Below are 21,635 nucleotides of genomic sequence, written 5' to 3' on the forward strand. Positions count from 1 at the left end.
GTTTCTTCAGCCCTGACCTGGTAAGCAAAGTGATAACCTTGATGTGCATTAAAAGATGAAAAAAGAGAAAAGAAAGAAAGAAAGAAAGGAAGAAAGAAGAAAAGAAAAATGAAAATTGGAGGCTTAACCTTAGCGTATCCTTAGCGTTTGGAGGCATCTTGACCGCATACACGCCCGGCGCAAAGACGCTGGCACGGCGGGCACGGTTGCGGGCACAGAGACTGACGCGACGGCGGGCGCGCGCTGCTTCATCCCTGGCGTGACGTCACATATCACGTGATGCAGCGATGGTGGCGCCGCCGCCGCGTCGCGCGCGACGGCGCGAACCGAAGCGTGGAGGCCTCCGCCGGGCGACGTCCGACGGCGCGATATGAGGCCCCATCTGCAGCCGGTGTGACGTCATAACGTGACGTCATGTCACGTGACTTATTTGAAGGTCATTTGAAGGTCAATGGTGGCCACCGCCGGGAGGCGACCGACGGCGCGATATGAGGACCCATCTGCAGCCTGTGTGACGTCATCACGTGACGTCATGTCACGTGACCCCATTTCAGGGTCAATGGTGGCCACCACCGGGCGTCGCGCGAAGGCCCGAAACCTACGTTAATATGCTTCGCATAAAAGGGGGACCTATGGCAAGTAGGTTCGACCTGATTTGGAGCCATTTGGCAAAACACGAGCTTCGCTTTAATGTAATAGAGCGCTGCAACGCGATTTCACCATATACGGCCCAGGCCAGAAAGTGCGGAAAGTAGCCGGGTCGGTAATAATAAAAGAAAACGCCTTTATGCTTATGATTGTTCGTAAGAACAGATGCGAATCAATCATCATGCTGAACGAATTATCAGCGAAGACGTCCAGGCAGTATCTAAGAGCAAATGAAATACGAACGAATAGCTTTGTGAATTCTGTGCATTAATTTGATCGCTAAGAAAGACGAAGGGAACACTGAACACGTGCAGAAGGACATGTCGGTGGGCTGGCCCGTGCTTACGTAATGACATGACGTAGCAGAAGGGCACAGCCACAAAGAAGGCACACAGAGAATACGTCACAGGTCCGTGTTTCTTCTTTGTGTTTGTGTCGTTGCGCTACGTCATGTCATTAACCAATCATGTGCTTTCTTCGCCTATTTTCTCTAAATAATTGTTTTGTTTACAAAGTGTAATTAAACTCACTGGCCCTACTCGCATTCTACAACTATTACCGGCATACGAACGAAATAATCCAGACTTGCGTGTCATGTAAGCGGCTTTAGCGCTGACCGACGAAATGTAATCAAAGCATCTAATCTACGGCACCTGATCTTGGGCGTATCTCGTATACTTTCAACTCCGGTAAACGTAGCGCATTAAAATTACTGCATTTGTGGGCAAATCTAAATGTTATAGCAGACACGTACATATACAGTTCGGAAGAACAGGCTGTATAGAGTACTGCGTTCCAGGGGAAATGGTATTGATAAGAATTGCCTGAAATTCACACTGACCTCAAGAAAGGTGTGCTTTAACAACAATATTGCTACTTGAAGGAGTACCGAGCTGGCATTTTAAACTGTTTGTATTTTTCTTCGAAGGATGTGGGGGCGAGAGATAAACTTTTATTGTACTGCCATCACTTTATGATGGCCGGGCATGAGCCTCCCATGAGGGGACGTCGAGGGCTTGCCTCGCCGCCGCCTCACGGGTGTGCTGGGTCGCCCAGGTTTGGTCGTCGAGGGCGGAGCTCCGAAGAGCCTAACGCAACCTCGTCGAGAGGGTCGTAGTGTTAATGTGTGTGTACTGTGCTGGGCACTCCCACATCATATACGGAAGCGTAGCCGGGTGAGTGCCACAGCATCGGCAGTTGGGGTTAGTTTCTTATATAAATGCTGGTAGACTTTTTTACGAACCAGCTTTCCTATAGAGCCAACTTCCGTTACGTATCCCAAGTGTGTGTGTCATGACGTTATGACGTCCTCCTGGGAAACGTGACCGAAGCTGGTTCGCATAAATGCTATTATAGTAAATAATTAAGACTCTCTGCCAGTACTTTTTTAGGTTTCGAGGCATAGTATATTTATTTAACCAAATAAAGAAGGATAAAAGTACGGAATATTATACCAGAAAAGAGCGAAACGAATAATTTCAGAACTCACTATCAGCCTTCCTCGAGTACTGCAAGTTTCCTATACAATAATAACTAGAGGGAACTAGAGTCTATACGGGAACTGCAAACCTGGCGGTAGGGGAATGATGGTTAGTACATGGGTTTCCCGTCCTTCTGGCTTCGAACGGCTTTGAGACTCTGTAGCTTTGTTGCGTTATAAATGTGACATTTCGCCATAATTCTGCATGTGCGCACAATGTTATTTTCTGCCTTTAAAAGTATGACTTCGAAATATGGGCCGAAAAAGGCAGATACCGTGCTGTAAGTAAATCCGCAAGAACGTACGAAGCTACAAGCACAAAGACCAGAAGCATGTTCACGTACTGATCATCATTATATATTATTCCCATGGTAGCCGAGCGATCCCAGCGCCATAAGGCCCCCTACTAACTTTAGTACAATATCTACGGTGTACTATACTCGAACTGCCCGCTCTTTTGCGGCTGTGCACCAACAATTGCGATAAAAAAAGAAAGAAAGACAGTGTCGTGTATGGCGAGACATGTGAGCATCTTCATTTCAAGGACTGCCAGTGACGGGGTTGGGTGACGGATGCCGTTCAGCGCGTCCTGACTTGATCGAGGACGTATCGCAGAGCCCTAAGTCGCGGGAACGTCTCGTTATTTTTGCACAGGCCCTGGTAATCCTCGTAGTCCACGTAGTAAGCCGCAGCGCATACGCTCGGGTTCATCTTCAGGGCAAGTCGCATCTGGTTAAAAATGAAAAAAAGAAAAACGAAAGGAAAGAAAGAGCGATTTTAGTTACGTAAATTTTCAGCCAATTTGCGAATAATTTACGTCAAGCTTACAAAGCCCAAAGTATAGCTTTTGGTACACTTGGTTCCATATGTCATAATCCCCGAGCACAGCCGCCTGGGTCGTCCTTAAAGAGGGGGCAGGAGGGGAGTTAGTTGGGAGGAGGAGGAGGAGGAGGAGGAGTTCGTGTGGAATTCGACATAACTGTGCATTGAGGGAGGCGCATAAAATAAACCAGTCATTGTTGTGATCAAAATTTTCAAGTTTATTTACGCGTGGTTCAATTCCTTTGTACAAAAAGAATCTCCTTGTAACATTCGATAACAACACACAACCACGATCTAAAATATATATTCGGTCCTTCGTTTCCCCTTATTTATGTGCTGCAGCTTATTTTCTAAAGCATTCCACCCACAAGAATACCGAAAGAAAAAGTACGATCCATTACAAAGCTCAAGAGCACGCACTGGCAACAGGCAGTTAAACTATTTTTCTTTCAGCTGCTCTCACGAATTTTTGTCTGAATGGTGCATTCGGTGGTGCAGTCCCCGTAATTGACAATTATGGTCCAGCCTATACAGTAAGTTGGGGCTCCGTTTACTCCTAGAGTTACTGTATATTTATTGTAAGGTATTTGGTAGCATATGATCGACCGTGGTTGCTTAGTGGCTTTGGTGTTGCACTGCTAAGCACGAGGTCGCGGAGTCACATCCCAACCCCGGCGGCCGCATTACGATGGAAGCGAGATGCAAAAGCACCCGCGTACTTAGTGCACGTCAAAGAACCCCAGGTGGTCAAAATTAATCCGGAGTGCCCCACTATGGCGTGCCTCATAATCAGATGTTGGTTTTGTCACGTAAAACCCTATGAATTACTTTATTTATTCATTTGGTAGAGAGAGGGAGATAGAGAACCCTTTTATTAGTTTGTTAACATATACAAATAACTCCGTTTACTCCTACCCCTCCTATTCTTGTTGTATTCATATTTTTTTTAAACCCCGCATGCATGAATCGATCTTACCATCTTGGTGATGCTGTCCGGCGTGAGGAAAGACTGCCACTGGTTGTTTCGGTAGTGGTACGCCGCGATGGCCCGCTCGTCCTGAATGGGGCCCACCCAGTCGTCTCTGGAACATGTCTGCACGCGAAGTGGCGTCGTGTAAAGACAAGGCCTTCCTCTTGCGGAAGTGCACACATATTTTGTGTCGTCAAACTGACTGCTTCACGAACAAAGCACAAACCTGCTTAGCTTAGGCCATCACACGGTTGATGGCCTTAGATGATGGACACACGTCTCAATATCCGTCTCTTTTTTTTCTTTCGTGCTTATACAACTAACCAAGGCAAGATACCGCTGATTTAGGGACATATAACCTAAAATCTTAGAACATGTAACTTATTGTTAATATGCATTTCTGTTGCGTCGTATCCGTAGCGATTTCATGAACTCAAGATTCTCGACGTGCCATCATATCATACTGCTGTCATAGCACAGAATTGCGATAAGACAACGTTATGCATTTTGCGAAGAATAGAACATAGGGGTCTTAATCCACTTCACAGTTGCATACAACCTGCAAACATCCTGTAAACATTTTCATTTGTCTGCCTACCTGTACAAATACGTTGAACAGCACGCGTGGCAGAAGCGATGGTGACTACGATATTCAATACATGTTCTCAGAAGACAGTGATGTCTCGATATACGTTGTCATTCACGCTTCAAGCGCATAGAGTAAACCTCTTCGGCGCTGTAGAACGCTTTGCAAGTGTTTAAGTATTGTTGACGTAATGTTTCAGTGAACGCAAGGTGTTCGAGTTCGCGCGAACGACTTCTACAAACAAGCGCATGTGATTTCTGCCTGAACCAAGCTATGCACTGCAAATTTAATATTGACACGTGTACTTATCTTTATCGGGCGACCACGTTTCGCCGCTTAACAACTGTAATCGCACAGCGCGGGACGCGCCTGCATGTATCCGAAATTTCTGTAAAGTTATCGATGCTTCTACCCGGCTGTCTGTTGCCGAACCTTGTGTTATCTGATTTCATCGCGTGACGCCAATGGTGTAGAACTTTGTGGAAGGCACGCGGGCCCGAACGATTAGTCTGGAACATTCGACGACTGCTGTATAAAAGCCGATGCGCTTGACCCGCTGATCAGATTTTCGACGATCGCCGACTGTGTTCGCCGCTCTCGTTGTGCCTTTAGTGTAGCCTGTTTTGTGGGCACAGGTTCGCCCAATAAAAGCTAGTTTTGCCTATCACAGTATTGCTACTGTGTTCTATGAGGTCACGACCACGTGACCATATGCATGATATCTAAAGCACTTGGTTGCATGTCAAGCATATATATATATTGTAAATGTATGTTTCAATGCACTAAACGGCACGCCTCAAATACAGCCGCTTTTCGCTTTGCCCGGTCTCAAAGTAGAATTGCAAGCCTTGCTTCGTCCTTTAGCCTGAATGTGCAGGCATGCGTCGTAGAGCACGTGCCTGGTTGTAGGGAATGAGCGTCTCGCCGTCACAGGGTGCGCCAACGTTGTTGGTGGTTGTCTTGAGAGTGTAATGCAGTGAAGCCAGGCTGAGCGAGAAACACAGTTTGGGCAGTGGCTCCACGCCGTTCTGCAACTTGTTGGTCCACTCGAGCGCCGTCACCTGCGCACATTACCGTTACACGACACTGCAGCGTGCCTTATCACTCCAGAAGGCAACGGAGCGCTGGAAGCTGCTCGTCCTACATTCAACTTCATTTCGGACAGTTCTGCGGAGCGCTGTTCCAGGAGCGTGCATCGTTTCGGAGAGAATCGCGGATCAAGCTACTAGTCCAATTATTGAAGAACCAGCGATAGTGCGGCTGGGCTGCTTGTTCGTAGGCTAGGTGTCAGTGCGCCTTGGCGTCGATGAGCTCGATGTTGTTCTAGGTCACGAGGGTACAATAGGTGATTTTCTGTACCATATTCCTTTTACATGCGCTGGTGCATTCTTTTTTTTTGCCTTTCTATTTTCTTTGCTACCTGATGGTATTTACCTTCAACGTTATGCATGTGTGCATGATTCAAGTGGAACGTAATTAGATGACCGCGCTGCGTATATTGACGCGAGTGCTCGTTTGTCCTTTTTCCTGGAACCACATTTCACGTCCTAACACATTAACTGCTAACGTTAGCGCTCAGCGCAAGACGCGCCTTTCTGTATAGGAAGCTTCTCAAATGTTATCGCTGGCTCTATCTACTGCTTGTGTCGCCGCCAAGCCGTGTGTAACCAGATTGTGTGCGCGACGTGAATATTTATGCACATTCTAGCACTTACGTGAGCACCCGCGATTGCGCTGGAAAGTTCGTTGAACCACGCATATATAGCCGGCGCGTCTGATCCGCACATCAGAGCTCGACGATCGACGAGTGTGCTCACCGATATCATTGCGCCCACTGTAGCTTGTTTCGCTGGGCACAGTTTCGTACGAAGAAAGGTTAGTTTTGTGACTTGCGTTGTACCACTGGGGTTATTAACCGTCAGCACAACGTGGCAATATGCGTCTCTTTTCAACGTGGTTAGTATCGGGCTTGCTCTGGTTTTATTTCGTAGATTTGCTATTTCCACTAATATTATGTCGTGGCCTCCGAGAGTGCACGGGAGCCACGGTTCGCCATTGCAATCTCGGAGGCCACGGCAACGTTAGCCCCGATGTGGCCTTCGCTGCGCTGGTCGTGACGATCGTCACTATTCAGATACTTACCACGGGCACACTGTCGGCCACGTCGCTGTACTCTCTAAATGACGTAGGTAGGAGAGCACTGCACGTGGTCAAAGGCCTCGAGTGGTGCGTCTCCAGGATGGTGTAGTCGACCACCCTGCAAAGAGAAGCCATTTAGTCAACCCGGTGCCTCAGAAAGTTATGTACGCAGGCACGTAGGCTTATGTACCTGTGCCCCACTTTGCTCCGCGTTTGTGTAGTGAAGAAATCTTACTTCACGATCTTTTGCAGAGTCTGAAGCACTTCGACGGCAGTTGACTTGTAGTTCTTCACCTGAATGGCGAACATCAGCAAAAGCGACCGCGGCTGGTTCTCCTTAAACGCCTCGTGGAATTTCTGCATTGAAAGTGGCAGCCAGCGCTGTTTCGATTAAAAAGATTGATTGCTATTATTCAATGCAATATACGTTTCGTATGCTAAGACCTCATCGTTGAGGCGCCGAGTTGAGGAGTCACATTAACGATCTTAGATTCATATATACCACGAAGAGTCCCTCGCATATGTGCGAAATTTTTTCTTTTTCTTTTTCTTTTTCACAACTGGGGAAGTATTCAACAACTGGGGAAGTATTCTGTAAGAGTCTACCTGTGGACATGTCCATTTCGTCTGCTGATCAACTGCTTATTGGCTGTGGCGTCTGGTTGCTGTGGACGCACAGCCCAGCCCAGCAAATCAGAGCTTCAACAACAGAAGAAATGGAGGAGCCCACTAGGCGGACTCTTACAGAATACCTCCCCGACGGTGGCAGCCGTATAAAGACATGTCGAAATACTTTATCAGCATTGTACTCATATCTTCTGAGACGCTTCCGGAAAATATGAACATACCTTATGGTATTAAAGGATGTGCTGAACTGGGCTGGTTGGTGCAATCTTAGAAGGCAATCGAACAGCGCTTCAGACAGAACAAAGTAAAGACAACAGCCACATCGATGTGCTATGGTTGCGCTAACACGAACATCAGCAAGTACTACCTGAATTAGCAGTGATTTATAAGTCGAACTTTTCTAGCGTTCCTACTAGGCTTCCTCCGAGCACTTAGAGGAAACGGTTGTGTTTCTACAGGCCGCAAGCACATGCTCGCAATTTTCATCGTCCTTGCTTACCAACCATCACCATAATGAAGTTTTCCAAGAGCTTTGAAAACACAGCGCTAGGCTCCAGCAACACTCAAGCTCGCTCAGATTCCTCATTCAGTGGATCTATGCCATCCTTAACTGCCGGCCAGGGCATTTTATCCCTGCTTTACTCGTGCGAGTCTCACCTGAAGCATTTTGTGCATCATAGGAAAGCGGTCGTTGGGGACATGCACCCCGAGGAAGGCGAGCCCGTCGAACTTGTTCTTCGTGATCCACGCCGAGGTGGTGATTACGAAGTGCGACAGCGCGAGCGGGTCCTTCCACTTGTCCATGCACTCGCGGATGTCCTCCTGGCTGACGGCCACTAGGTGGTTGCCAGAGCGGTTGGCCGCCATCGCGCGGAATAACTCGAAGCTCGAGCCTGAAAGGCACCGTGAGATGATAGAGTGACCTCATTCGTGCCAACGATCTCCTTAAGTTTATTTCCGTGAACAGGTATGGGTTACGGGGAACAGATTCAGCTGAGTGTTTCTCATGCGGTCCACACCACTAGGATTTCGCACTCTAAGCCACTGCAGAGCATGACGTTGATCTTGCATTTTTTGATGCGTGTCTCGAAGAGATGGTAGCGACGCGCGATCAGTTTGATTTAATTATTAACTGTGGACTTTAGTGTACCAAATTTGCACAGTGGGTTGCCGTGGTGGAAGGTTCCAGAGTTATTTTGAGCACCTGAGGCCCTTTAAATTGCACCCAATTCACGGTACGCGAAAGCGTTACGATTTGGTCCTGTTGGTTGTTCATCGTTTCAGGTGAACGGCGCAGGAATGTGACGAAATGGTTAGTATGTCTTCCTTGTGCTTTCCTTCGTCCGATTCCTGCGCTTTACCCCTGCAATGGCATCCGGGGTTCCCTTAATGTAACACAAAACACGACGCACGAACGATTTTGCATTGCACCCCCATTTGTAATGCGTCCGCCACGTCCGGTAATCGAGCCCTCTACCTGGTGCTCGTCAGCGCAGCCCCAAAGCCGCTGAGCCACCGTGGTGTGTGGTCAGCTTGCGTGCAACGGGACTTCGATGCAGCGGTTTCGCGACGTTTTACGCAGAGGCTGCGGCTGGGAAAGATTACCACGAACCGTTGGTCTTTGGCACCAGTTTGTCCTCCTGACCGTTGTACGTGAGGTCCATGAAGACCACGAAGTCGCAAGCTTCATTCGGGAACTGCTGCTTCACGCTCGTCTTCTCCGTCATCACGCAAATGAGGTTATGCGCTGCGAAACACGTGTGGGCGGGCTTGACGTCAGTCAGCGAGCGAGATGGGAAGAAAGTTCTAAGACACTTCACTTTCGAACTCGTTCGTACGACATCTTTTCTAGTGCTTAGCGCGAAGAAACTTGTCTGTGCGTGTGTCGACTTCTGTCTGTTCTGCCCAAAGTTTCCGCGCTAAGCTACAGAAAACGTAACAAGAGAGTTGAGGATTGGTGTAAGCTGGCATCATCGCAATTTTTGTAACAGTTAACAACAGCAACAACCACAACGAGTAGCCACTTCGTTCCCAATAAGGCAACACAGCGCCGATTGAGGAAATACATGAAGAAATAGATTAAATACATTGCGTAATATTTTGTTCACTCCTGCGCATATTGTTTTGTGTTTGTCATGCAAATGTACAGTTTAGGCAGTCCTATACTTTGGTCGTGTATGTTTTGTTTTGTAGTGGTGTTGACACGTCGAGGCGCGTGTACTCCGAGATCCTCCAGCTTCTCCCATCCACTCTCTACCTGTACCAGGTGACCGCCTTTCCGCGCTTCACAAACATATACTTTTTTCCGCTTTGGCACTCCTAATTTAAATGCATTAAAAATTGATTGTCAAAATAAAAGATCTGCATCATAGAGTAGTGTAGATTGTAACTTTTTCCTTTGAACATAACAAACCTCACCGAATGTGGTGCATTGAATGCGGAGAAATACAATTTCTCAATTACTATGTATTTATATACAAGCTTCCGAGGACAAAACTTCTTAACTCGCGAGCATCGCCTTCCTTTCAGTCGGATGTACTTACGGCGCCCCGATCGCTCTTCTTCAGGCTTGCCAGTCGTCACCACTGGAAGTGCATTAGAAAACTACTGATTGGACTACTGGACTACATTGGACTACTGATTTAACTACGCAGCTGCATTTCAATATAGCTGATCCATTTCAGGCATCCTTTCCCTTTTACATGACCTAACCTCGTCTGTTTAAAATGCTCGTCTCTTTAAAATGCTGAAACCTGGTGTGGAGTCCTTCAGTATGAATGCTGTGTATACCCCCGCTAGTGTAAAGCAAAGGGGCGGAACGTGAATTCTATATCTCTAAAGCCAACTACACGTGCTTTGCATACTACTACGAGAGCATGACGCGGTTCCCTTTTCGGTACGTAAAACGACATCGATAGTTCCTTACCTGCTCCATGCCGAGCACGAGAATCTGCAAACGAAATGCCAGACGTTCTTAGTGGTATGTTGTGTGCAGCTACCTTTGTTTTTAAGTGCAGTCTTTCTCTCCTTCCATGGATGTGCACATAGCGGAGCGGTATAGATCTAGTACATTGCAGTATTATACTTTATAAGCTTTATCTCCACAGATGTTTACGCTTTTACCAGTATGTACTACAAAGAAAAATTACAGCGACACTATTCTCGTCTGAGAGCGAACGAGACGACAATAGCCGAGGGGAACACGTCTCCTCCCTGACTAATAACCATAAGCAAATTGTAGATTGTGCCGACGGTGTGGTTCATTACTCACTCTCATAGTGTGGTCGCATTGATGTTGGCCAAACTGATCCAACCTAACAGGCCCAAACCGGCATCGGCTGAAAGCAGAGCTTCGAGATCCGGAGTTCAATCACCCCGGTCGCCGCATTCAGACGGGCGCGTAATCAAAAAAAAAAAGGGGGGGGGGTGTAATGTTTAGATTTACGTACATGTTAGGTGGTCAAAATTAATGCGACGTCCTCCAGTGCGCCCTGGCTCAAAATTAGATCATGATTTTCACAAGTAGAAAAAAAAACAAAATTAATTTTATTTTTTGAATTAACGCCTCGATTGGTCCTGAGTACTGCGAAACGACAAATTAGTCACCTAATAAGAGCGAGCTTACCCCCGCTTTTACCTCCCCCCATCCTTCCCGCCGTCTCAATAAGAGTTCGGGATGTGTTACCATATGGTGACCAATCTGTAGATGCACTTAAAATGGCGACAACGGCCATTTATTTTTGGACAAACCCAGCTACAGGCTAGAGTGCGCAACCAGCTGAAGTGATAATACGCAGTTCCAAAACTTAATAAAATTGAGAAAAAGAGCATGTCTCGTCGTATAGACTAGACTAGTACTTTTTTTTTCTTTTTAGTGGAGCACACAGGCATGCAAAAGGTATCGAAGGATTTGTTTACCTCCATTGTTAATCGGTGGTTTCAGTTCGACCAAGTTTTCCACGGGACCTGCACAAAGCATTTACTATTAGACTAAACGTTGCACAGTATGACATGGTTGCGTAGTATTTCCGCTTATACGCGTACTTTCCTACCGCTGCGGGTTTGGATGCTCTAGGCACCAACATTTGCAGTGCTACTAGGGGGCAATCATTGTTGTTAAGGAGTGCTGGAAATAGGCTGGAGGAATGAAAGAACAATTGTAAATGCTCTTCGCTCCTCTATACATCTAAGCACTTTTTTGTATACCACGTAAACCCCCGCTTCAAAAAATTAATAACAATAAAGATAAACTTTTAGGGCTAATGATTCGAGTATCTTGCAGCATTTCAAAAGTAACGAAAAAGAAATCAGTAACTTGACGGCAAGCGTAACGCTGGGAGGCGATTGACAAAGTTTGTTGTGCAAGAGATCGAGGTCCTTTTCTTTTCCTTTTTTCTCTACAAGCTCTACAAAGCATTTTTAATGTCATTGTTCTTGGACAGCCAATGAGGCTTATTACGGAAGCTTTATGCCGAAATACGGCGCAAGAAGGACACACGGAACCGGAACAGAGCTAAAGCTATCTTCGTGAAAATCTACCTAAATGTAAGTACGCATGCTCAAGGCCAATTAGCGCACATGCAACACAGGCGAGAAGGCCAGCTTAATATAATAAATATATCGTCCAGGAATTTTATTTCCAGTCATGAAATCCCCACGATACACTGCAATTGAACTACTATCAGTAATGCATTCCGCACTATATATATATCAGCCTGGTACGTTTCTGTCAGCACGAGTGCAAATTACGCCCCTTCTCTCTTCGACGTCTTCGCGCGTCCAAGAAGCGGCATTGTACATGTAATTGTGTACCAAGAGGCTGGGTAAATGTCCATGTACGGCGTTAATTCTTACAGAAAGATCGCTTTACCTTAGTCGTTCGTTAACTCGCCTAAAATTTCGGCATATGCACCAACTAATCGGACAACGTTCTGTGCGCATTATGCTACAACAATTCAAGAGTGCTCGCCTCTGTTTAGTGTTTGGGCTATTTCGGATAGTCGTGAGAACTTGGGCCGGCAGAGTCCCATGGAGTCTTCGTATTCAAGGTAGAATGCAGCCACGCACAGACGAGGGTACAGAGTTACAGCCCTTTGCACCTGCGTGAAGGTAAGTTCACATTACCAGTCAAGCACGTCTTGATTTCTTTTTGTTTTGTGTTTTTGTAACAGGCAATAAATCGCTCGTACGTGTAGACTTTCCATGCAACTCGAAAGTGGTCGCTGAAAGTGGTCGCTCAATGTGGGCGCAGTTCGTAGAAAGCACTCGCCGAGGTCGGTTTCTCCGCAATAAGGGCAATTGTAGGGAGAAATCTACTTACAGGCATCCATTTCAGAGGCGGCGTATAAGCGGCAACGTGCTCGCATATGTGCGCGTGCGCGTGTGTGTGAGAGAGAGAGAAATAGAGAGAGAGAGAGATATATATATAGTGTCGGTGGGTGGATTAAGGCAGGTGGCTAATCCAAAAGATTGGTTCATGCGTAATCTTTCTAATTGGTTAGATTAGCCGGATGTAGACTTCGTGAGCACTTTCACGACGCCGTGGACGTCGTTTGAGTGTCCCACCTGTTGTCTACACAACGGCGCAATTGTACGCCAGCTGCGGACGGCAGTTCCGTTACAGATGTTGGGCGGAAAGTGTCTTGGCGACCAAGCAGACCTAGCCACATGATACACCGCGGCAACAAAGCAGCCAGTCGGCTCTATAGGCTCCACTCTCACACAGCCTTTTTTCTTTGCATCTTCGCTGATTCAGCGTGTTCTAGGGAAGGCGAGAACTAAGTGGCATTTTTACTGGTATATACTTGGAAACGTGGCCATAGAACAATGCTCCTGCATTAAAAGATGACTCCCGCCGCACGAATGACTCCCGCAGCAGCAGATTACTTCTTCTTGTCTCTGGCCATAAAAATGCAGTTACATTTTCCCGTATCGGAAGTATTCAATGCGGTCAGTGAACACAGAATTGACATCAATATTTAACGAAGTTCTTTGCACCTCAAGAAGACGCAGACAAAGGGCAGGGAGAACAGGCCGGACAAGCGCTGCATAAGTGTTTTGAAGCAACTCGTGTTCTGTTTGACGCAACACGTGATCCGGTCTGTTTTCTCGCCCTTTGTCTGCGCTTTCTTGCGCTGCTTAGAACTGTATTGAATGCATACAAACACGCCCAACTTTCGGCGCTTCTGAGCAGAACTGACGCTGAAACCATAGGATCGATGTACCAGACACGATGCTGTCTGTTTTACACGTAGACAATACGACATGACACGGGATTGGTGGAGGGTGAACGCGATCACGTGTCTCTTATCGTGAGAAAAATCTAATTCTGGCGTTTCACGTGCCAAGACCACAATCTGACTACGAAGCACGCCGTAGAGGAGGATTCCGGTTTAATTTTGACCACCTGGGGTTCGTTAGTTTCCTCTCGTGTCTCCCAGAAGCTAGACATCACTGTGTATACAATTCTTCGTTCCTCTAATTCCTGTGCCGATTCTCGCTATACCTGTCTGCCGTAACTTTATAATTCTTACTTGGCCAAATCATTACCCTGATAAGCTATTGTTATGTGAATTATACATGGTAATGTAGAGTGGCCAACTTTGAAAGCACAGTTTAAGAGGAAGCTCTAGCATCGTTCTCATCTAGATAGATTGGAATACGTGAAATTGCTTGTGCGGCAACGAATCCATTGATTTTTCTGAGGTTTGCTACATTTAGGTAAAAATGTATGGACGGGAAAATTTATTTAGGCCTTCATTTCGTTTACAAGAATTGTTGAGAATTGCATTAAAAAAAGAAAACTCGACTTTAATGAAAAATAAAACAAAAACAGAGTGCTAGTACAGTTCTCTAAAAGGCACCTAATGATATTGTGGCGTGTGGAAAGACACAGACAGAAGAGGCTATTTACAGGCCATTTACACTGGAGCCAGACTGCCCGGCCGACACTCGCTCGCGCCAAGCGCACCGACCAACTTCATCGTCGTTCTCGCGGCGGCTCGTCTCTGGAGCATCGCTCGATGATATCGTAATACCACTCCTCCCCCCCCCCCCCCCCCACACCCGCGGTGGCAAAAGCACCGTCACGGTGCTGTTAAATATCCAAGGCGCGTGGAGAGTTGTAGGGCTTGAGTCGGGCGAAGTGGACAATGTCACTGGTTGTCACAGCGGAAGACGTAGTGGGCGTGGCTAGAACGATTTCATAGGTGACATCGGTCACTTTGTGGAGCTCGCGATATGGGCCTGTGTAACGAGAGAGCAGTTTTTTACAAAGGCCAACTTTACGCGAAGGTGACCGAAGCAACACGAGGGTGCGGGGCCCAAAATGGACATCATGATGACGGAGGTCGTAGCGTTCCTTCTGCTTGTCTTGAGGCACTTGTAGACGAACGCGCGCAAGCTGGCGAGCGTGGTCAGCATGGGCGATTGCAACACGGGCATAATCGCTAGTTGAAGCTGTGGCGGACGGAAACACAGTGTCCAGTGGTAGCGTTGGTTCGCGGCGATATAAGAGGTAAAACGGGGAAAAGCCAGCAGTTTCGAGAAGGGAAGAGTTGTATGCAAAGGTAATGTAAGGTAGAGCCAGGTCCCAGTCACGGTGGTCGTCGGAAACGTATTTGGACAGCATGTCTGTAAGGGTGTGGTTCAAGCGCTCAGTGAGGCCGTTCGAGGGTGGTAGGAGGTGGTAAATTTATGCCGTATTGAGCCGGTACGCATGATCTCGTCGATGACTTTGACCGAAAACGTATGGTCATGGTCTTTTAGCAATTGACGCGGAGCACCATGCTTCAGAATGATATCATGTAGGAGGAAGTCCGCAACATCAGTTGCGCAACTGGTCGGAAGAGCACGGGTTACGGCGTAGCGGGTAGCGTAGTCCGCCGCGACTGCAACCCATTTGTTTCCTGATGTAGATTCTGGAAATGGGCCGAGAAGGTCGAAGCCGACACGATGAAAGGGCTTGGCAGGGATGTCGAGCGGCTGCAGTTAACCAGTGGTGAGCTGTGAAGGCTTCTTGCGTCGTTGGCAAAGCTCACAAGCGGCGACGTAACGTCGTACTGAACGGGCAAGGCCCGGCCAGAAAAAACGGCGACGTACACGGTCACAGGTTCGAGATACGCCGAGATGTCCCGCTGTTGGTGCGTCGTGGAGCTCTTCTAGAATGGTGCAGCGGAGGTGTTTAGGTATTACAAGCAGGAATTCAGAGCCGTCCGAATGAAGGTTACGACGGTACAGAGTACCGTCGCGGAGGACGAAGAGGCGTAGAGCAGCATCGGCCGGAGAGTGCTCAGAACGGTCGATGAGTGCTCTGATGTAGGCGTCACGGCGTTGCTCGTCGGCGAAATGAAGCAGTTCTGATACAGAGAATACGCAAGAAGCACTGGCAATATTGGTAGAGTCAGAGCCGTCAACAGGGTAACGCGACAAGCTGTCAACGTCTTGGTGCAGGCGGCCAGACTTGTACACCATGGAATATGAAAATTCTTGTAGCCTCAAAGCCCATCGACCAAGCTGGCCTGTAGGATCTTTTGGCGATGAGAGCCAGCAGAGAGTATGATGGTCAGTGACTACGGAAAAAGGGCGACAGTAAAGGTAAGGACGGAACTTCGCAAGCGCCCAGACAACAGCAAGGCATTCTCGTTCCGTAATGGAATAGTTGCGCTCCGATGGTGCTAGGAGGCAGCTCGCATAAGCAATAACGCGATCCTGGCCACGCTGACGCTGGGCTAAGACGGCACCTAAGCCATAACCGCTGGCATCTGTACGCAATTCTGTAGAGGCATCAGGGTCGAAGTGGGCGAAAATGGGTGGTGAGATTAGAAGAGTGACGAGACGAGAGAAGGCGGCGGCCTCTCCAGTGTCCCACGAGAATTGTACGCCTGTCTTCAATAGATTAGTTAGGGCTCTCGCAATTGTCACGAAATCTGGAACAAAACGACGAAAGTACGAGCATAGCCATACAAAACTTAGAACGTCTGCGGCTGTCTTCGGAAGTGGAAACTCTCTCTGACAGCGCGAGTTCTGTCGGGATCAGGCTGTACTCCGGAAGCGTCAACGAGATGGCCCAAAAAAGTAATTTGCCAGTGGCCAAAACGACATTTGTACGAGTTAAGTTGCAGCTTCGCCTTTCGAAACACCAAGTATAGTTGTGAGACGTTCAAAGTGAGTGTCGAACGTTGGCGAGAAGACGATGACGTCGTCGAGGTAGCAGAGGCATGTGGACCATTTGAAACCTTGGAGCAAGGAGTCCATCATACGCGAAAAGGTGGCAGGGGCGTTTCATAATCCAAACGGCATTACTTTAAATTGGTATAGGCCATCAGGTGTGATGAACGCGGTTTTTTCTCAGTCCATATCATCAACAGCAATCTGCCAGTATCCCGAACGAAGATCGATAGATGAGAAATAGCTGGAACCGTGCAGGCAGTTAAGGGCGTCGTCTATACGTGGGAGCGGGTAGACGTCCTTCTTAGTAATGTTGTTCACGTGTCGGTAGTCTACACAGAAGCGCCACGTGCCGTCCTTCTTAACCAACACCACAGGTGACGCCCGGGGACTCGAAGAAGGCTCAATGATGTTTTTATCTAGCATTTTGTTGACTTGGTTTTGAATTACTCGGCGTTCCGACGCAGAAACTCGATACGGTCGTCGGTGAATAGGCGTAGCACCGCAAGTAAGAATCCGATGCTTGACCACGAGCGTCTGGTCTAAAGGGCGATCGACGATGTCCAAAACATCTCGGTAGGACGATAATACTTGGCAAAGCTCTTCAGCCTGCGCAGTGGATAGGTCCGTCGCAACCATTTTCTTTATATTGGGATCGGCACGCGAGGCTGGCGCGAGGGGCATGCTAAGCTCGCGAGAACCATCGGTCGATAACGCTGCCACGTATTGGTCGCCGAGGCAATCAACGGTGGCAAGGCAAATACCTTGCGGTAGAATTTGCTTTGTCAATCCAAAGTTACAGAGAGGCATGCGAGTGCGGTTCCCAGTAATATTTGGTATACTGTGAGGCACTGTAATGTCATACCTTATTGGAAAGTCGGGCAGATGAGTGACGAGGTACTCGCCATAAGGAACTGGTGGGAAAGACAACAGTTCAATGTAGGCTATTGACTTTGGCTGCAGGCGAAGAAAGCCGGTGGGACGTAGCGGCAGTGGGGTGCGTAAGAAGGTTCTGCGTGCATCGGCAACTAAAGGCGAAGGGTACTGGAAGAGCAGTCAATAAGAGCAGAATGTGCGGAGAGAAAATCGAGGCCGAGAATGAGGTCGTGGGGGCAATGACAAATTACGGTGAAGAGGACAGGGGTGTGGCGGCCGGCGATGCTGACGCGTGCCGCACACATGCCGATGATGGGCACAGCACCGCCATCCGCAACGCGGAAGACGCGTGCCGAAGCTGGGGTGAGGAGCTTGTTCAGTCGTCGTCGGAAGGCAGCACTCATAATAGAAAGATGTACTCCTGTATCGATGAGTGCCGTGACAGGATAGCCGTCAACGTCAACGTCAAGAAGGTCACGTTCGTGGGTAACGTGAGCAGAGGATTTGAGGACAGGGTCGACAACGCAGCTTCACCTCCAGAAGCTGCAGTGGCTAGTTTTCCGGTTGGATCCGGGAGGCGATAGGCGGCGGAGAGAAGCGACGGGGTTGGGGCGAACGAGACTGATGGCATCAAGGTGAGGGCGAGTGGCTGTTGCGAAGGTTCAGAGCAGGAGCATCAGCGGCAGTGGATTCATGGCGGGGGGTACAGAGAACGGAAGGTCAAAAGGTGCGGGAATAAGCGGTGGCGTATGTCCGAGGAGGTGATGGCCATCGGTTGCGGCAGTGACGAGCGACGTGGCCGATGCGACAGCAGTGGAAGCAGATCGGCCGGTCATCAGGGGTACGCCAACGGGACGGGTTGCGGCAAGATGTGGCAGAAAAGGTCAGCCGAGGACGAGGAGGGCCACTAGAGAACTGGGGAACGCTGCGTTGAGACGTGGAGCATACGGAGTTCAGACCCATGTTCTCAATTTCCTGTCGGACGATGGCCTGAATTATCGCAATGGTGGTTGCTGGTGGATCGGGAGGCGTCGTGGAGAAAGCTGGTGAACAGGCGGCCTCGAGTTCGCGGTGAAAAATACGGGTGACGTCGCCACAGGTGGTGGTCTGACGTGGTCGGCCCTCACATGTCGGCGTAGCAGCAGTGTTGGGTAGCCGCGTGATGTAGTGTGTGATACGGCGGCTCTTAGCTTGTTCAAGGCGACGGCATTCTTTGATGATGGCGTCGATAGTCGAGACGTTGCCGAAAACAAGCAAATTGAAAGCGTCGTCGGCGATGCCTTATAAAACATGCGATACTTTATCTGTTTCGGACATAGCATCGTCAGCTTCGCGGCATAGAGCCAAGACGTCGAGGATGTAGGAAACGTACGACTCCGTAGATGACTGAACACGAGACCAAAAGCCTTTTTTCGCGGTAGCCTTGCGCCCAATGGCGTCGCCGAACAGGTCCCGTAGCTTCTCTTTGAAACTGTCCCAACTGGTTATCTCGTCGTCATGCGTTTGGTGCCACACGCGTGGGGTGCCACCGAGATAAAAGATGACATTGGCGAGCATAATCGTTGGGTCCCACCTGTTACTAGCACTGGGGTGTTCATAGAGCTTGATCCAGTCGTCAACATCCTGTCCCTCCAGGCCAGAGAACACACCTGGGTCACGATGTGGGGCGACCGTGACGATTAGAGCAGTGGGGCAAGCCGAAGACGTTGCAGAGGCGGGCGCGTCACCGGGAGGCATGGTGACAAGCTCGCTGTGCCGACCACTTCGGAGTTCCGTAGTGAGGACGGGGATCGATGACCTCCACCAGAGTGTTGCGTGTGGAAAGACACAGACAGAAGAGCCTATTCACAGGTTATTTACACTGGAGCCAGGCCGGCACTCGATCGCGCCAAGCGCACCGACCAACTTCATCGTCGTTCTCGCGGCGGCTCGTCTCTTGAGCATCGCTCGATGATATCGTAACAATATATATAAAGCGGACAAATTTGATTTTTATAGCGTGCTCTGAAATATATTCCTTAATTTGTGTATAGGACTTATGCAACACCCTCGTAAAGATTGTAACAATTTTGCGTAAGCTCTCGATTCGTATATCAAATTTGTCCGCTTTAGATGCCCTAACTCACGCAGCTTACAGAAATGCGATACGTGTTTTTTGTACAGAATGACGGATTTGTAAACGTCGTGCCTCTAGTTTCTTGGAACTAGCTGTTTTTCAGTAATTTTAGTAAAACCTTCTAGGTCTTAAATCCAAAATTCTGCTTCTATCATCAGAAGAATTTAAACTTTTCTCTCAAATGCAAAAAATCTCATTAAAATTGGTCAAGCGATTGTGTAAAAAGCATTTCTGCGTTTGACATGCATTTGAATAGCGAAACAGGAGTCGTTCTCCAGCTAAAGTTTACTCCCAACAGATTCCACCACGTAAAAGCTCAGTACACTGACTAACCATTTTGGGGGTTGGCGCGAGGTCCGTAAAGCTCGATGTATTTGTAGGCGCCATCCACTACGCCGCCTAATAAATCCGCTCTGCAAAAGAAAACTTTTAGACGGTACAAAGTTGTGCGTTCACCTTTTCGCGAAGTGTGCCCTCTTCTTCGAACGTCTGCCAGGCGTTCTGGTTGTTTCGATAGATGCCCAGCGCCCCGTCCACGTGCACGGGAACTTCGTAGCCATCCTTGCTCGAGCAGACCTGCGGGGGGCACGCATTGCCCTCAGTCTGCGTCTACGAGTATTCTAGCGTCGTAATGTGCTAGTCTCGTTATAATATCAGTGCCATAAACCCGTAACAAGAGCGCTTATTTGTGTATCCTCCACGAATTTAGCGACTTCGTTATGTTGCACCTAAGGCGCTGGAACAACACCCACTCTAAAAAATTTTACACCCTTAAGCGTGTTTTAAGCGTGGTTTCTTGTCGCACTGTAACACCCTTACCATCAGGGCCTTAAAACATTATAGAGGACAACAGCGGAGCTCTGACTAGAAGTGCGATGACAAAAGACGTAGTTGAAAACTATGCAATCATTTTGACAGCCTTGGGCGCAAAGAAAGAACCTACAAGAGAATTGTCAGAATGATTACATAGTTTTCAACTACATCTTTTGTAATCGCACATCTCGTTAGAGCTCCGCTGTCGTCGTCTATAAATTTTTTTATGGCCCTAGCGATAACGGTGTTACAGTGCGACAAGAAAACACCCTTAAGAGTGTAAAAATGTTCAGAGTTATAGGCTTTACACCTTGAGAAAGCTTTGGGACATAGTGGGATGTTAAATTAAGGTATCTGAGTGCTCCAGAAGTACCCAAGAGCCGACTTCGTGCAAGATATACGGATATTTTGTATTATTTACTGTCTGATAACGAAGAACAAAAATACACTCGCTAGCACTATAGTATACTATGTGGTTCAAAATGACGTAATGCGTTCGCCAGTTACGGAGATGGCTTTTTGCTCTACGGAAACAGGTAGCCGACAAATATCCAAAATATAGTAAAGCGACGCATTATAGAACGACAAATGTATTGCGTGACCAAAGAAGCATCGGTAAAGCGAATCGCAAACTGCCAAGGCCGTACCCAGGAATTATTTTCGGGAGAGGTTTCGCGGGGTACGCATAGCGGCGGGTAAGATTTCTATTCACCTAATTTTACGTGTAAACCAAGAACATCCCTGACATACATAAGACAATAACATACAATGCGTCCATTGAGACGGGAATATCGTGACGTATATGTAAATTGTGCTGAACAGTATGGCGCCGAGGCGATAATTTAGGGAGGTTTCAGGACCCCCTAACCGTCCTCCCAGTGGCGGGCCTGCGCACGGTCTGTTTGTTGAGGGCTGCATTCCGAAGTCGGTTGTCGCGCTGTTCTTCAATGCTATTGCGGAGTCTCAATAGACTCAGCCGTCCCATTATCATCGTTGTTATAATCGACAACGTTTACGATTTTAACACGGTTGCCGGAATCTCTACGGAAGAAAATGGGGCGATAGTTGTCTGCGGGAGTTGCAATCATGGCGATTTTACCCGCCTGAGAATGACGGGTGCTATACGTAGTTGCCCAAACTACGTCTTTCCTGCTTCAAACGACTTTGCCGCTTTGCAGTTGAACACATTCGGCATACTACTGTGTTATAAATGCAACAATTCTCAATAATTATGATTCTGGGCAGAACGCATTGCCTTAACGCATTTAGTAAAATAGTACAGAAACAAGTTATACCAATATTACGTCAAATATAGTGTAATGAATAAAGTAAAAAAAAAGTGGAGTGACAAGCGTGAAGACGAAATCCGTGTACTAGCCATAGTTCCCAC

General features: G+C 48.0%; 1 protein-coding gene across 3 annotated transcripts in view; it reads right to left on the reverse strand.

Annotated features, from left to right (window-relative positions):
* Positions 1-2,639: 2,639 nt before the first annotated feature.
* Positions 2,640-21,635, reverse strand: part of LOC135897635 (uncharacterized) — a 52,868-nt gene continuing 33,872 nt past the window's right edge. For all 3 annotated transcript variants that reach the window (XM_065426328.1, XM_065426327.1, XM_065426329.1), the window contains 12 exons: positions 19,889-20,008; positions 12,242-12,371; positions 11,191-11,238; positions 10,199-10,222; positions 9,816-9,857; positions 8,885-9,019; positions 7,930-8,165; positions 6,881-7,002; positions 6,649-6,763; positions 5,406-5,567; positions 3,927-4,043; positions 2,640-2,857 (listed from right to left, as the gene is read on the reverse strand). In XM_065426328.1, the coding sequence (XP_065282400.1) occupies positions 2,708-2,857; positions 3,927-4,043; positions 5,406-5,567; positions 6,649-6,763; positions 6,881-7,002; positions 7,930-8,165; positions 8,885-9,019; positions 9,816-9,857; positions 10,199-10,222; positions 11,191-11,238; positions 12,242-12,371; positions 19,889-20,008 (1,401 nt within the window). In that variant the 3' untranslated portion in view covers positions 2,640-2,707. The remainder of the gene's footprint in view (positions 2,858-3,926; positions 4,044-5,405; positions 5,568-6,648; positions 6,764-6,880; positions 7,003-7,929; positions 8,166-8,884; positions 9,020-9,815; positions 9,858-10,198; positions 10,223-11,190; positions 11,239-12,241; positions 12,372-19,888; positions 20,009-21,635) is intronic.

The sequence above is a fragment of the Dermacentor albipictus genome, chromosome 5 (assembly GCF_038994185.2).
Source record: "Dermacentor albipictus isolate Rhodes 1998 colony chromosome 5, USDA_Dalb.pri_finalv2, whole genome shotgun sequence".
In the NCBI taxonomy this organism is placed as follows: domain Eukaryota; kingdom Metazoa; phylum Arthropoda; class Arachnida; order Ixodida; family Ixodidae; genus Dermacentor; species Dermacentor albipictus.